Source organism: Daucus carota, chromosome 5 (assembly GCF_001625215.2).
Source record: "Daucus carota subsp. sativus chromosome 5, DH1 v3.0, whole genome shotgun sequence".
NCBI classification, from domain to species: domain Eukaryota; kingdom Viridiplantae; phylum Streptophyta; class Magnoliopsida; order Apiales; family Apiaceae; genus Daucus; species Daucus carota.
The window spans coordinates 39,128,688-39,143,729 of NC_030385.2; the positions used below are offsets into that span (position 1 = coordinate 39,128,688).

Consider the following 15,042-nt stretch of genomic DNA (forward strand, 5'->3'; position numbering starts at 1 on the left):
TCAGGTGTCTATAATCAGACATGGAAAGTGAAAACAAGGTTTTTGTCGAATCCAAGAAAAGAATGAGGTTTCTGAAAGTGATATCCAACGGGTGTTCTCAGAATCGCAGGAGCAAAGTTTCAGCGTTTCCACAGCTTCATCGTCTTCATTCACTTTCCCAACCGTATGTACATTGATTTGTATCCGCATAAATATAATCGTATTACTATTATTATTATGTTCTTGACAGCAAAAAAAAAAAACAAAACATTATAACCCAGAAGTGAAATTTGTGATTTGATTGTAATGTAAATGTTTACACAGGGCGGTGCCCAGTTTTGGAATTGCTTTCGACATTGATGGTGTCATTCTTCGAGGCCACTCTCCCATTGGTGGATCTCCACAAGCTCTCTCTCGACTTTATAATCATCTTGGTATTCATTCAGTGTGTGTGTGTGTGTTTACTAATTTCCTAATGCTATGTTTTTGTTTGCGTATATGCTCTATATTTTGCTGTAACAACCTAGCAGACAATCCTCACTCTTGGTTGGGTTGGTAACAAGAGGTTGTGAGTTCGAGTCACTAGGAGTCATGAATGACATTGCTCGACAAATTGATTATTACCTAGGAGGAGGCGTGATTTATTTATTTGATGTAAATAACTAAAACAAGATTTTACGCATTTCTTTAAAGTTGAATTACTTTTTTGTATTGAAAGAATGGATAAAATAACAATTAGTAGGAATAACGACATAACGTGAGTTCCTGTAATACATCCTATGAGATGAGTAGAGGGTTTACTCGGAGTACTAGAAAACTTCGAATAAAAATTGGGGGTCCTAAATAATGCACTAGGTAATTGTTGATTATATAGTTATATTAATGCACCAAGAGGAAGCCAATGGTTGTGCTGAATTTGATAGAGCTATTGCTATATTTTAGTACCAAAAAGTGATTTTTGGTGATCTAACTAAATTGTTTCAAATAGTCACTATAAATTCACTGTTTGTAACTTCATCTTGATGTACTAATAGTCAGATGTATGTATTCGCTTTTCTGTGGCTATCCCCTCAATTTGATTGGCATGAACTAGACTTTCCTTCATCTTGATGTATTCATAAATACTTTTATGCAGGTAGCTTGAAAGTTCCTTATGTTTTCTTGACAAATGGTGAGTTGCATCTTTCATTTATTATTACAGATAGAATTACATTAACAGTGTTAAGCAGATTCCAACTGAATCAGATGTTTACCCCCTCTTGTATGTATGGGGTATATCTACTCTGGTATATGCTTTTAAACGCAGCAGGTGCAATAATCTTCTTGCTTCGCAGCTTTTCGAATAGATATTTGAATGATAAAATGGGAAAATATAGTTGCTTAGTAGTATGGTATGTGTTGAAAGCATATGAAATTTTTTTAACTAAAATAAACAAACAAACAGGTGGTGGTGTACCTGAATCGAAAAGAGCTTCTGAGTTAAGTAAACAGCTGGGTGTCAATATTCAACCCCAACAGGTACTTAACTTATTATGTTAAGATTTGCCTAGCAAAGCTCCATATTTTAGACAAAACCTGTTTCAGTACCTATAGCTTTGGAATTTAGAGCGACCAAAGAAAAGTAATTAACTAAACCGTCTTATTGGACTATAAAGTGTATCTGCCTGATTTCTAGCATTATTAATTCGGCTAGCCATTCTTGAGAAATACACAAGTTATATTAATAATATTCTACTAGTCCGTACACCGCATTAAGTTTTTATATTGCACCTTTGTAATGTGATGAAATTGTGCCTTCTTCTGGTAATATACTTGCTTCTAATAATATACTGTATCTCTAATATGTGCATCACAACCCTATTATAATTGACTTTGTGCGTTATATATTGATTATATATTGACTTTAGCACCTATGAATTTATTCTCTTTTATATTTTATTTTAAGCTAGTATAAAGTGTAAATAAATCTTAAAGTGTATCATAAATGACATTTGTGATTATCTAATTACTACATTCAATTAAAATATTAAAATCTCTTGTATTCACATCAATATCACTGATTATAATATTCCAAATTGACATATCATCAATATCATCTCATCTTTGATATCCAGTTTGATGTCTCCATCATTATTCTCGTATCAGTGTTTTAAAAAAAAAAAAAAATTAATTACATAATAACTCACAGATTCATTTAAAAGAATAAATTATCTAAAACAACAATATTATTTCATTTATTTTATTTCTCATCTCCAAAATATTATAATCCCCATATAAATCACTTTTTAAAATAAGATTTAATAATATAACTATATGCAGAATTAATTACTATATTATTTGATACATTATCTGTTCCCTTATCTATCTTTAATAAGTTTTTTTAGTTATTATAAATAAAATAAAACTTTTTTAATAGAATTCTAAAATCGGATTGGATCTGGATCCGAATTTATATAAAAAAAATCTGGATCAGATATCAGGTCCGGTTTCCGGATCAAATATCCGGATTTTTGAATTTCTTAAAAACGGATGCCGAACCGGAATTTCGATAATCTGATTTTTTGGATTTTTTTGCTCACCCCTGCTAATAAGTTTATTTTTAATACCTCCCACCTAGATCATATCTTTAACATTTTGGTACTAACGTTCCATTTCTTCAATACTGTAATGCAGGTTATCCACGGCCATTCACCTTTTAAACAGCTGGTAAATAGGTATAGTATCATACTCATTTAGTTGCTACCACAACCAGGATGCTTATATTTCAATTAAATAAGCTTAATTTATGTTTCAATTGACCTGTAATATAATTTAGTATTGTCAACCATTGCCGCAGCCTCCAGACATAGAGGTTGTTTACTTTATGTAGTGGTGTTGATATTGTAAAATAGTAAAAAAGAGGAATTTGATGTGCAACGCAATATACTGGAATATCACTTTAGATTGAGCTTGACATAATGTAAAAAAGTCAATTGAATAAAATAATGGCCTATAAAGTTGTTTCCTGCACAATTTTTCTCTTTGTTAGATGTACTTGTGTACTTAAATTTTATAATGAAAATTATAGAAAAAATTATTTATCTTACTTGTGTTCCCATCAAAAAAAATAAAATATATCTATATCTATATCTATATCTATATATATATATATATATATATGCCAACATTCCAGAGAGGGACTCTTTATATAGAGTTACATAGTGCGCTACTATAAATCATCAATTTTATTATAAATTCTGTTATAGAATACATATAAAACGTGTTTCTAATATAGAATACTATAAAATAAATCTATTTTAAGTAATTTAACACTTAATATTTGATTAATAAAAGTATATTTTCGAAACTGATTCTATAACAGAATAATTCTGGATGATTATTATTATGTTATAGAATCATGTTGAGATATTGCGTAATTTTAGATGATCTTTGGAATAAAAAAATTGTATAACTTCGTTTTCGGTTTAATAATCAAAATTTGCAATTATATTTCATAAAAGATATAATAGAATATATATTATGTATATATTTATAATGGTGTGCTACGTAACTCCATATAAGAGGGTATGCTATGGAGTGCTACCCTATATATATATATATATAATATGAGTTAAGTTCTATGGAGACCGCTACTTCATCGGAGACCGTGGAGAACATTTATGTTATGTGAAGAAAACATTACAAATGTATTATCTAATGATATATATATATATATATATATATATATATATATATATATATATATATTATATTTTAGGAAGACCACTATTGCATTAAATATTTTGAAAATTATGTAAGTTTTGCAAGCAAAATATTGCAAAACGGATTTTTCTGCAAAATATGTTTTACAAGTTACAATACATGTTATACTTTTAGAACATACATAATTTTTATGATTTTCAATGAAATAGTGGTCTTTATATAACATGTCTAGCAAAAGATTGCATTTCACAATATTTTAATCGAAAAACATATATGCTCTCCGGGGTTTCTAATGATACTTGGTCTCTATAGAACTTTTAAGATTTTAATGCATCAATAAAATATAGTTCTGCAACTTATTTTTAAGATTTTCTTTTTCTGTATAAAAATATAACATTCATATTTTTACACAAAAGAAGAAAATTTTAAAAATGAGTTCTAGAACAATATTTTATAAGAGTCTTAAAATGCGTGCCGAGCAGTGAAAAACAAAAGTATACAATTGAATGGGACGGAGAGAGTAATTTACAAGAGCTTTCTGGTAAATATCCATTTCTAAAAGACTGCAAGGTTTTGAAATTAGAAGTGGTGTATTTCCATAGCTCCGTCCCAGTTTAACAGTATTTTCGTATACAGATATGAGAAGGAGCTAATAGTTGCTGTTGGTAAAGGGGAACCTGCTGATGTGATGACTGAATATGGTTTTAAGTAAGATGCGCCCTTGTTTATAAATGAAATATCTTAATTGGTCTATGTTTTCTTTTTTATAATTTTTTCTGCTCCCTTAAATTTATTTCAGAAATGTTGTCTCCATGGATGAATATGCATCATGCTTTGACAGCATTGATCCCTTGGAACAATATAAGAATTGGAGATTGGATAGCCAGAAAAGCTCTTCCAAGACCAGCATTTCCTCACAAAGAGTGAAGGCAGCATTCATCGTTAGTGATCCTATTGATTGGGGAAGAGACATTCAGGTTAGTTTCATTATTTTTAACTGCATTTTTTCAATTTATTTTGCCAGTGTTTGATTGTATAATCTCATGAACAACACTATTTATTAAAATCCTTGTATTTTGTGCATTGTTAGATTGTCACTTCTTGACTTTTTTGCTTATTTCGAAATATGTTGGATTCATTATAGTCACTCCTGAGCTCTTAGTTCCTCAAATCCCCTATTTTCTTACTTTTACTAAGTATTTAGGCTGTGTTATCCTCTGCTCTTAGGTTCTTTGTGACATATTACGAACTGGAGGTCTCCCTGGAACAGAAATTGCACATCAGCCACATCTTTATTTTGCCAATGACGACATCGACTACCAGGTTGGTTACAAATTCGATTGTAGGTCAATTAAATTGATTCACTGGTTACAAAAATTTGATAAGATACTGATGAAATGCTACCTTAGATAGGCTGTGTTTCCGTCGGAAAGGCTTGGTATGGCTGCTTTCAGGATTGCATTAGAGTCGATATTTAACAGGTAAAGTTGAACACACCTTTCTGAATGTAGCGCCAGCTGCATAGTATTAATTTTTAAATGCTATGTTCTCTTTGTTCTGGAGTTCAAATTTAACATTCTTGCACAACATTTTCCTGCTTTATTTCCATTGGTTGTAGTTTGGATCCAACTGCAATGTAATAAGACTAGTATAATTTCTCTACTCTAGCGCCATTTACACATAATGTGATAATCAGTTATCAGGATGGATAAATGAGGGCAGTTTGCTAGTGGCTTCTCTGTTGACTGATAATAATAGAAATCATCTTTAACTCTATATTCCTGAATATGTGTTATCTAATTATTTCTAGAATTTGTAATATGCAGAATTCATCCAAAACCGCTGGAGTATACATCGTTTGGGAAGCCCAAACCGTTCGTTTTTCGAAATGCTGAGATAGTACTTAAGGACCTCTTGCCATTACTTGTTCATGACCCTCAGGATGCAAAACCTGGGAATATTGATAATCATTGTTTCAAGACCTTGTACATGATAGGGGATAATCCTGCCATTGACATTAATGGTGCACGTCAGGTTTGTTTACATTGGGCCAGTTTATTTGATGTTGATTTAATGCTTTGAGGTTAATGTGCAAGTTGTATATGTATGTCATATTTCAGGCGGGACAACCTTGGTTTTCCATTTTAACGAGAACAGGGGTATTCAAGGGAAAAGAAAATCATGCAGAGCACCCGGCAGATTTGGTATGTTTAATCCCTGTATTGTATGTTTAAGTTGCATGTTTAAGTTGCTCCACTTTTACGTACCCGAACCTGGTTTCAGAAAAAGATACCTTGACCTGATTTCAAAGGTCAGAAATGTGAAATGCCTACACATTATTAGACATGCACCACAACCTTTTAAACTCTCAACATCCACTGTCAAAGGGCTAAATAAGAAAGATCCTTGAGAAACCTATCTACATACCCATTGTTGAGGCTTTCTGGGGTATGTGATAATAGTTTTCCTTTATGGTAAAGGCTTTGATATAATCGCCTATATTATTTGTGCAGGTCGTTGATACCGTGGAAGAGGCAGTAGACTATATATTAAAAAGGGAGTGCATCTTGTAAGGTTTACTCCTTTTGCTGGGTGAGTTGTAGGATTTAGTACTCAACTTATTGGAGGAGTTCAGCAATCTTACCACAGAATGCTCTTAATGAGATATATACGGTAGCCACTAAGAATCTAGTTGATAGATTCAGCAGAGTGGAGAAAGGAAGTGCCCCTTGCAAATTCTATTTGATAACTTAGGCTTATATGCCTTACAAATTAGTATCTGTTCTAATACTTTTCGGGTGAGCCAGAGTCGAACCCGGGTCTCCGGGGACAACAGAGGATAAACCCACCACTTGGGACATTTAAATACCCTTGATGCATTTAAATATCCTTGATGCATGATTATGATTTCCAACCTTTATTATATGTGTGTATTTTGGGTTAATCTTATTTTGTTTATTGTACGGGTATTTTTCATGAAGTCGTTGGAAGTTGAAAGTTAGAATTATCCTGAAAGGCCGGAAGGCCCGAAGATGATATTTGCCCATACAATGCTGTCGTACACTTGGACTGGTGTGGATAATAAAGAATCCGACCCACTACCTTGATCTAGAAGACAAGAAAAGTTGTCATATAAAATTAGCATGGGCAAGATATATACCTAAGGAAATTTACTTATTTATATACTCTGATCAAATATTTTAGTCAAAATAAACAGGCTTGAAATTGGTGATCAAATTATTACAGCAACTGGTTCACTTCACTAAATTATTACTTACTCGGTCCCACCCAAATTTTATAGAATATTTTTACATTGATGGACTTGAAATATATTTTAAGGATTTTAAAAATATGTACCCATTTTTTATAGAATTTTTTACATTGGTGAACTTGAAATATATTTTAAGGATTCTAAAAAATATGTGTGCTGAACTATCAATCTCAAACATGCACAATTCGGTGGAATTGAGGAGTACAATGATGATTCAAATAATTATTTTTTTTTGTTTTCTATAACAAATCAATTAGACCAGGAAAAGGAAAAAAAATATGAGGGGCTACGGTCTTATAGTAAAATTATAACTCAAATTTTCTCGTATGAAATATTTCAAGAACTCGAGGCTGATGTCAGTGAGAAAAGTAAGAGATAATTTCCTGGGGGTGCTTGATAAAACTTGCTTTTTTAGTTTCAGTAATATGCATACAAATACTTTTTGTAATAACATCTAATTACGATATATAAGAATTTTATTTATTTATGATTTTAATTTTCCAAAATTTTTCTATATAAATTTCATATAAATATCTGCAATATACGATCCTTTTTTAAATTAGTATCGAAAATCAATTGTAGCTAAATTTTGTATGAATATAAAACTGATCCAAACTAATTTAAACCGATCTCAAATAAATAGAATTAGATCACGAATTTTTTTCTTAGCAAGATTGGATCAAAATTTTCGAACCAACTTAACTAAATGGAATTGAAATTGCTAAATCAGTCTAACCAAACCCATATAAAACATTTCAGTATTAGTCGAAGAAATTGGAGTAGTGTATAAAAAATAAATTTCCAAGAAATTGGGGTGACAAGAAAAAGACAAAAGCAGGGGCATAATGAGTTTGCCAAAAATACTCGGGAAATGAATCGTAGTGTGTGCATCTTTCTCTTTTAAAGCTATCACTTTTTCATCCTCCCTATGTGAATCCCAGTTCTTTCTCTTCTGGGTTTTGGCTGTTAGAAGAGAAAGAATATTTTTATTATTATTCTATTCTACACACACAACAACGTTCACACGCCATCTTAATTCTATTATTACATATACACATACACATTAGTGTCTGAAAATTACTTGGGACGAGGAGGAGGAGGAGGAAGACAAAGAAAGGCATGAATTGTTTTCCATGGGCCAAAGATTCTGCCAAAAAATCTAAGAACAATAAGATGAAATACAAGTCCCTGGATCAAGATCAGCCTAAATCACTATTAGGTATCTTTTTAATCTCTTTTTTTTATGGGTTTTTTCATGCACTTGTGTTTTTATAGAATTAAGTGTTTTTATGTGCCTGGTCTTTAATTTCTTTACGTGGGCCTTTCTTGAATTTCTTAATGATTTTGCATCCTCTGGAATATTTTTAATTTTGTTGTTTTGATCAACTTTTATTGTTTATGTGTAGATGGGCAGGGGCAATTCATACTGTAGCCATGTTTCTTGTGTTTTTATTTGATTTCTAGTAATGTGTAGCAGATGGGTCTTCAGGACATACAGATTTTAGATTGTTAGAATCAGCACAAATGGAGATTTGGAGTAGTTGTGCAATTCACTTTTGTCGGTGTTGTTTAAAATCTTTATTTGTAGAGGGAAAAATTAAGTTTTTCTAGTGTTTATGTAAAGCCGGGTTCTTTCTGGATTAGGTCAGGGGTAGAGGTAAGGTGTGTGTACTAATACCATCGTGCTCTACTGCTCTTCGAGCTGGATACATTAGTAAAGGCAAATATTAAGTCTTTTTTGATAGTATTAATATAAAGCCGTTGAACAGCCTATGAATGTTATTAGGTCATATTACCCTCCTGACATCCTTCTCTTTGAGCGTATGCTTTGTTTCGGATTTATTGCTTCTGTAATATCCTTAATTCAAACCTTTGTGTTAAAACATCATTTAGTGACATTAGACTACCTTATATTTTTGACATTATTCAACCAATGTTTTGACAAAGATTTTTTTGTTATTTTTTATTTTCATTGTTAATTCTGTGTGCCACTAAATCATTAGTGGCTTTTAATGTATTATTGTGGTTTTGTTTAAGTCAACTCCATTAAAATCATGCTGATATGGTGGAATAAATGTAGATGATTTGAGTCTGGATCTCTCTGTGCGTTATGTGTCTAGTTTTCTTTTTTCTTTTTCCAAATGCTTTACTCAATGTAGTCTACTTTTTTACTTTTTGGCTCAGATGCATTGAAAGTTGCTCCGGTTAAGAATGATGCGAAAGAAGATACACAGAAAGTTGCCCCAGCTAAGATTGATATGAAAGAAGATGCCAAGGATGCTGAACAATCTGCAGTTACTAATGATTTGGAGGTTGTTGAAGGGGTGGGTGGCGATCATAAAGAGAAGGGGAAGTCAAGGTCATTCAAATTAAGTGAATTGATTGATGCCACTGATGATTTCAATATGGAAAATTATCTTGGCGAAGGTGGATTTGGCAAAGTTTTTAAAGGAAAGTTAAAGGATACTGGCGAGGTCTGTAGAAAGCAAATTGTTTTTCTTGTGTTCTCAACGTGCATATGATCCTTTTCTTTTTTGTTTTCAACAAGATCTGTCCAGGGCAGCTTTTGAATCTTATTTAAAATTGAAGATTTGATTATAGATATGCGTTTTGATGCTTTTATTTATTATATAATTTGCTGGACAGCTTGTAGCTATCAAACAACTGGACTCTGATGGCACGCAAGGTGTTAGGGAATTCGTTATTGAAATGATGACTTTAAGTTTAGTCGATCATCCGAATCTTGTAAAACTAGTTGGATATTCTGTCGAGGGAGGCCAGAAGTTGTTGGTGTATGAGTACATGTCATTGGGTTCTCTGGAGAAGTATTTGTACGGTAATATTACATTTCTATGACCTTTGTCTTCCTTTACCTCTCCTGTAAGCATGAAATCGGATGTGTAGTTATGTTACCACCTTTTTGCATACTATAACACAAGTATAAATATATAATTCTTCCTTTGTTATTACATGCTGTCTTGTATATATTAGCCATCTTAATATTGTCTTGCTGCGTAGGCCATAAACGTAAAACACTTGATTGGAATACTAGAATGAAGATTGCAGCTGGTGCAGCAAGAGGATTAGAATATCTGCATGATAAGTTGAATCCCCCGATAATATACCGTGATTTAAAATCCTCTAACCTTCTGCTTGGGGAGGATTTTCATCCCAAGCTATCGGATTTCGGCTTAGCCAAAGTGGGACCTACCGGAACTAATACCCATGTGTCAACCAGAGTGATGGGAACAGAAGGTTATTGTGCACCAGAATATGCAATGACTGGCCAGCTGACTTTTAAGTCGGACATTTACAGCTTTGGGGTTTTTCTTTTGGAGATCCTTACAGGAAGGAAAGCCATAGATTCCAAAAGACCCTCCAAGGAACAAAATCTGGTTGATTGGGTAAGACATCTTCTTTCACTATTTAACAAACCATATTTTAATATATTTATATAGGTAACTCATACACTATTAAGTTTTCATACTGAATTATAAGTAATGTGTTGTACAAGTAAAAATTAGGCTAGCTCCTCCTTGTTGCTAGGGAGTGCTAAAGCACTTGCCTGATTGCACAAGAAAATTATTTGAATAAATTTTGTTTGTTTAGCAGTAATTTTGTCGTGCCTTGTAAAAGGAGTAATCTGTAAAGAAAATATTCCTTTTGTGTTAGGTTAGTCTGATTATAATCGGAGCAGAATGGTGGGAGATCTAAACTAATGCTATCCCCATTTGTACATAAACCATCATCTCTCTCATTTATTAAACTAACTAAACGTTCAAATCCTTCAAATCTGGACCTTGATTGAGTGTTCTGTGGTATCTCGTACTCGCTCAAATTACCTATCACTGCTCTTCCATTGGTAACTTTCTTCGTATACACCACCATTCTATTCTAATCAACTGGAAGCTACCAAGGTTGTGTCAACTTGGAAGGGTTGGATTGGTGGGAGATTGTAGTGAGATTTAGTCAAGAAAATAAGGTTCAAGAGAAGGATTTAGGGGCAAGCATCATCATAATACTAGAAGGATGGAGGTGAACACAAGCTTCCAGTATACCGACTCAATTTGTAAAATATTTGGCAGAGCAAGCAGGTACTAGATCGTCAAGCAGACATGGCCCGGTGCTTGTAGCATTGTGGTGACGACTATTATAATAACAGGCTGAGCACATTACTTTGGTGTTTAAGCACATCAGAGATCCTAAATAGCCACATTCAAGATTGCATTCTATATTGCAAAACTATTGTAGCATTTTACCTGTCATATAATAATGATTTAATAATACATCAACCACAACACTAACATTTTTTACTCATTACTTTTATGTGATTGGATTTTAATGTTAAAGCGGTTACATCCTAATAATAGCTGAAGTAGTTTTGGTTTCAATACTAAAATTGATTACGGATGACCATTGAGCTGATTAAATGAAATCATTGTATTGTGTTTACAGGCTCGTCCTCTTTTAAGAGACAGGAAGAACATATATCATATGGTTGATCCTGAACTCCGAGGCCAGTATCCACCAAAACAGTTATATAAAGCTTTTGCAACTGCCCTAATCTGTGTCCAGGAGCAACCTTCCACCCGGCCTCGTGTGTCCGAAGTAGCTAAAGCTTTAGATCACATTGTGTCTCAACTATATACACCACAAAGTCCTCCTGCTCAGACCACTCCGGAAATCCCTGTCATCTCATAGCTTCCGTGGGAAAATTCAGTGTCCTTGTATATTCAAAACTGTTCCAGAGGTGTTTGTATCCTAGCGTAAGCCTGATTATCAAGTTTTGTATCAGAGTCATGATGACAGGTTCTCAGTTTTGGAAACATTATCTTGATAGGCAGAACGTATCCCTCAAATTCTTTTTTGCAATGTAAGCTGCAGGAACTATAGCAACTGGAATTGCCTCCGACTCTGAAAATTGAATAACCCGTAGTCGGCTTCTTTTAAGAGAAGATCATTCAGTTCTGTTCTGTTGGTTCTTGGAATAATTTTTTTTGTATCAGATCTCTAGCGTCCGCAATTTTAACCAAAGAACGTCTGAACTCAATCGCTTGCTACTTCAGCTTCTGTTTTTATCTGTGATATTAGCCTCAAGTAACCTAAACTTATTATGTAAAGCAGTATCCATTTTATACAAAATCTACAACGATGAGAGTTAACACTCGGCGAAGCGTAAAGGATGGCTCTGCACACACTCTTTAAAAGCGTTATATTCAAGAGGGAAATTATGACTATATTTGATTGATATACATATCTGAATTTTAGCATAATATTAAAAAAAAAAAAAAGTATATTATACTTAGGGCCTGTTTGTTTACCAGAAGCAAAAGCTACTTCTGACTTCTGCTTTTTTTGACCCGTTTGTGTAAAGAAACATAAGCACTTTTAAGAAGCTGAGATTCCTAACTTCTCTCTCACAGCTTCTCCTTCTTTTCCAAACATTTTATTCACTTATTTACTTCTCACTTCTGCTCCACTTCTCTAGTTTAAGTAAGAAGTCACTTTATTTTTTTTTGACAAAGAAGTCACTTTATTTAAGTTTGCCCAAATGACCCCTTAATCTGCAAAAGAAAGGGAAAAAGAAATTATACTAAATTCAAATCAATCACGTGACTGTCACGTGCAATATATACACACCCCACACTAGTAATATATACTCTGATTTGCGCGCCTAAAACCGTTGGAAAGAATCCAACTCCAAACCGCCTATAGTAACAAACCAGAGAGGAAACGCACACATCCCTCTCTCTCTCTCTCTCTCTCTCTCTCTCTCTCTCTCTCTCTCTCTCTCTCTCTCTCTCTCTCTCTCTCTCTCTCTCTCTCTCTCTCTCTCTCTCTCTCTCTCTCCCTCCCTCCCTCTCTCTCTCTGTGCAAGTCAATGCAGCGGCTGAGTACTACATCACGAGTTCCGAAGGACCATCACTCAATTGATCTAGAGAAGCAGGGGGAAGAGGAGGAAGTTATGGAAAAGCCGCCGCGCTGGTTCTCTTCGCGCTGCAAATCATCTTCTTACAAAACGTCGCCGGCGTCGCTCAAGCTGATTCATATCCTTCCGCTCATTGTCTTGCTCTGTCTCTTCATCCTCTGGTACTTCTCCTATCCAGGTAAATACATTCATCATTCTCAATTTCTTATATATGTATATTTGTTTGTTAATTTTACTGCTAATATGAGGAAGTTGCTTGATTATGTAATTCCATGTAGTTCCTAACCGTAACATTCGAGAATTGAAATTGAGATCGCTTCAATTGAGATATCAGTTGATGAGTAGTAAGATCTCTCTTTATTGCATATATTGTGTCGACATATAGGTATAACGTATGTTTGTGCTACTATGTTAGGTCTTCTGCTAATTTGGAAATTTTGATTGATTTTGTGATTTTAGAATTGAATCTACTGAAAAAGTTGATGAGTGCTAAAATCCGTAAGATCTCTGTTTGCCGCATATAGACGTCCGAGTTTTTTTTATTTTTTTTTATTTTGCTTCTTTCGCTGATTTTATAGAGTTGCTTGATTATGATATGAGAATTGATTTAAGGTTGTTTTGATTGAAGTATTTATTTTCGAATTCTGTGTTTATGTACCTTGAGCTTTGTTTGGACTTTTGTATATGGACTTGTGGCTTGTAATAAACTATGATTCAGTGCATAACATGCGGATGAGTATTCATTTCTTTAGCCTTGTGTCCGTTTGCATATGTAGTCTATAAAATTTTACATTCTGAACAACAAGAATTTTTAAGTTGTTGGTTTGCGATTGTGATTCTTGGATGTTTTTGTAATATATGTTTTCTTCCTAAATCATTCGCCTTGTAAATACGCAGCTGTTGAAATTGTCATAAATAGTGCAGCAACTTCTTGACCTTGTCGTGAGTAAGTATCTTAAATACAATTTAAGAAGACTACATGTGCCTCAAAATCTCATCTAGGCTTATATCGTATAATGAGAAACAATAGCTGTTTGTGGCTCTTAAAATGTTTAAGTCTTAAATTGTTGCATAATGAAGTTGTGTGAGTGTGTTCACTTTAGTGTGATGTGCCCTTTATGCGTAGAGGGATGTCCATGTTCTATGAACATCATTCTATATATGTTTTAATGTTTATGTTCATGCTTTATGTTTCCAGTTTGTAATTTCTGCTTGCTATTTGTATTCTAGAATTTAATAGTTCTAATTACTGCAATCACAGGAATCTATAGCCAGACTTGCTCAAGTATTTAAATTTTGAATCTTATTGCCATCTTCGTGGATCATCTATTTATATACACAAATTTAGAACTATTTAAATACCACAGGGGACCTAAAAGATAGTATATATAAATATTCCCCAAAAGATTTTTTGTTGAGAAACGTGCCAATGGAAACATTGATCTCCATATACTCATAGTTATGAAAAACTGAGAATCTGATGTTAGGAAAGATGTATACTTGCTCAAACATGTAGGAAACCCTGTAATTTGTACTTGTGCACATTAATTTATTCTTCCACTGTTTGTCTTTCATGAATTGTTTTTAAAATAATTTCCAGTTTCCATTTACTGTTTCTTTTTTTTTGTGCTTGTAGTTCTTTCATCCCCGTTTAGCTATATACATGCAAGTAAGCAATATGTGAATTGGATGACGCCTTACAGTTCTGATTGTTGAAAACTCAAGTTCATATCAGTTATATTTGATTTTGCTTCACTCTTCTGATAGTTTTTTGGTTTTAAGCATCATGGTAGAATATTTGCAGATCATTTCTTTCTCTATCTTGCTCCCTCTCTATCATAACTTAAATGTTCATGTCAAAATAGTGAACCTGGAAATCAAAGATGGGAGGCTAACAAGGATTAAACCCGTTGTCATGTCACGTTCTTTGAATGAGTCTCGTGTTGATCTGACCATCTTGGCAAAAGCTGCTTCACCAAATGTCTCAGTTTCAGATATGCTGATAGCTTATACTGCAACTGCCCCACAGCCAAGAATCGGAACAGACTAAATTGCTGGAACAGCATCCTTCCGCTACATTACAGAAGTTTAGATGAAATTACACTACTCTCAGCCTCAGACAAGGTATATGTAAAAATATCTCAATTGTGCTGTAGTTTCT

The 15,042-nt window shown here is 33.5% G+C and overlaps 2 protein-coding genes across 3 annotated transcripts; both read left to right on the forward strand.

Annotated features, from left to right (window-relative positions):
* Positions 1–6,644, forward strand: LOC108220858 (mitochondrial hydrolase YKR070W). 2 transcript variants are annotated; one of them, XM_017394737.2, is made up of 12 exons: positions 1–163; positions 304–413; positions 1,115–1,150; positions 1,424–1,497; positions 2,653–2,693; positions 4,318–4,389; positions 4,481–4,658; positions 4,909–5,004; positions 5,095–5,162; positions 5,508–5,715; positions 5,802–5,885; positions 6,195–6,644. In XM_017394737.2, the coding sequence occupies exons 1-12, from the start codon at positions 21–23 to the stop codon at positions 6,252–6,254; spliced, it is 1,170 nt and encodes a 389-aa protein (XP_017250226.1). In that variant the 5' UTR covers positions 1–20; the 3' UTR covers positions 6,255–6,644. The 2 variants fall into 2 exon arrangements, with proteins under 2 accessions (XP_017250226.1, XP_063950893.1); XM_064094823.1 differs by lacking the exons at positions 1–163; positions 1,424–1,497 and having other exon boundaries at positions 333–413; positions 6,195–6,387.
* A 1,170-nt stretch (positions 6,645–7,814) lies between these two features.
* Positions 7,815–11,957, forward strand: LOC108220124 (probable serine/threonine-protein kinase PBL7). The gene is made up of 5 exons (XM_017393802.2): positions 7,815–8,171; positions 9,137–9,426; positions 9,599–9,788; positions 9,971–10,356; positions 11,408–11,957. Exons 1-5 carry the CDS (start codon positions 8,072–8,074, stop codon positions 11,651–11,653), a joined length of 1,212 nt encoding a protein of 403 aa, XP_017249291.1. The 5' UTR covers positions 7,815–8,071; the 3' UTR covers positions 11,654–11,957.
* The last annotated feature ends 3,085 nt before the right edge of the window (positions 11,958–15,042 follow it).

Coding starts and splice junctions, on each gene's coding strand:
- LOC108220858 (XM_017394737.2), top strand. CDS start 21: ATGGAAAGTGAAAACAAGGTTTTTGTCGAATCCAAGAAAAGAATGAGG. Junction 2,694..4,317: donor TTTAAACAGCTGGTAAATAG/GTATAGTATCAT, acceptor TTTCGTATACAG/ATATGAGAAGGAGCTAATAG. Junction 4,390..4,480: donor ATGACTGAATATGGTTTTAA/GTAAGATGCGCC, acceptor AATTTATTTCAG/AAATGTTGTCTCCATGGATG.
- LOC108220124 (XM_017393802.2), top strand. CDS start 8,072: ATGAATTGTTTTCCATGGGCCAAAGATTCTGCCAAAAAATCTAAGAAC. Junction 9,789..9,970: donor TCTGGAGAAGTATTTGTACG/GTAATATTACAT, acceptor CTTGCTGCGTAG/GCCATAAACGTAAAACACTT. Junction 10,357..11,407: donor AACAAAATCTGGTTGATTGG/GTAAGACATCTT, acceptor TTGTGTTTACAG/GCTCGTCCTCTTTTAAGAGA.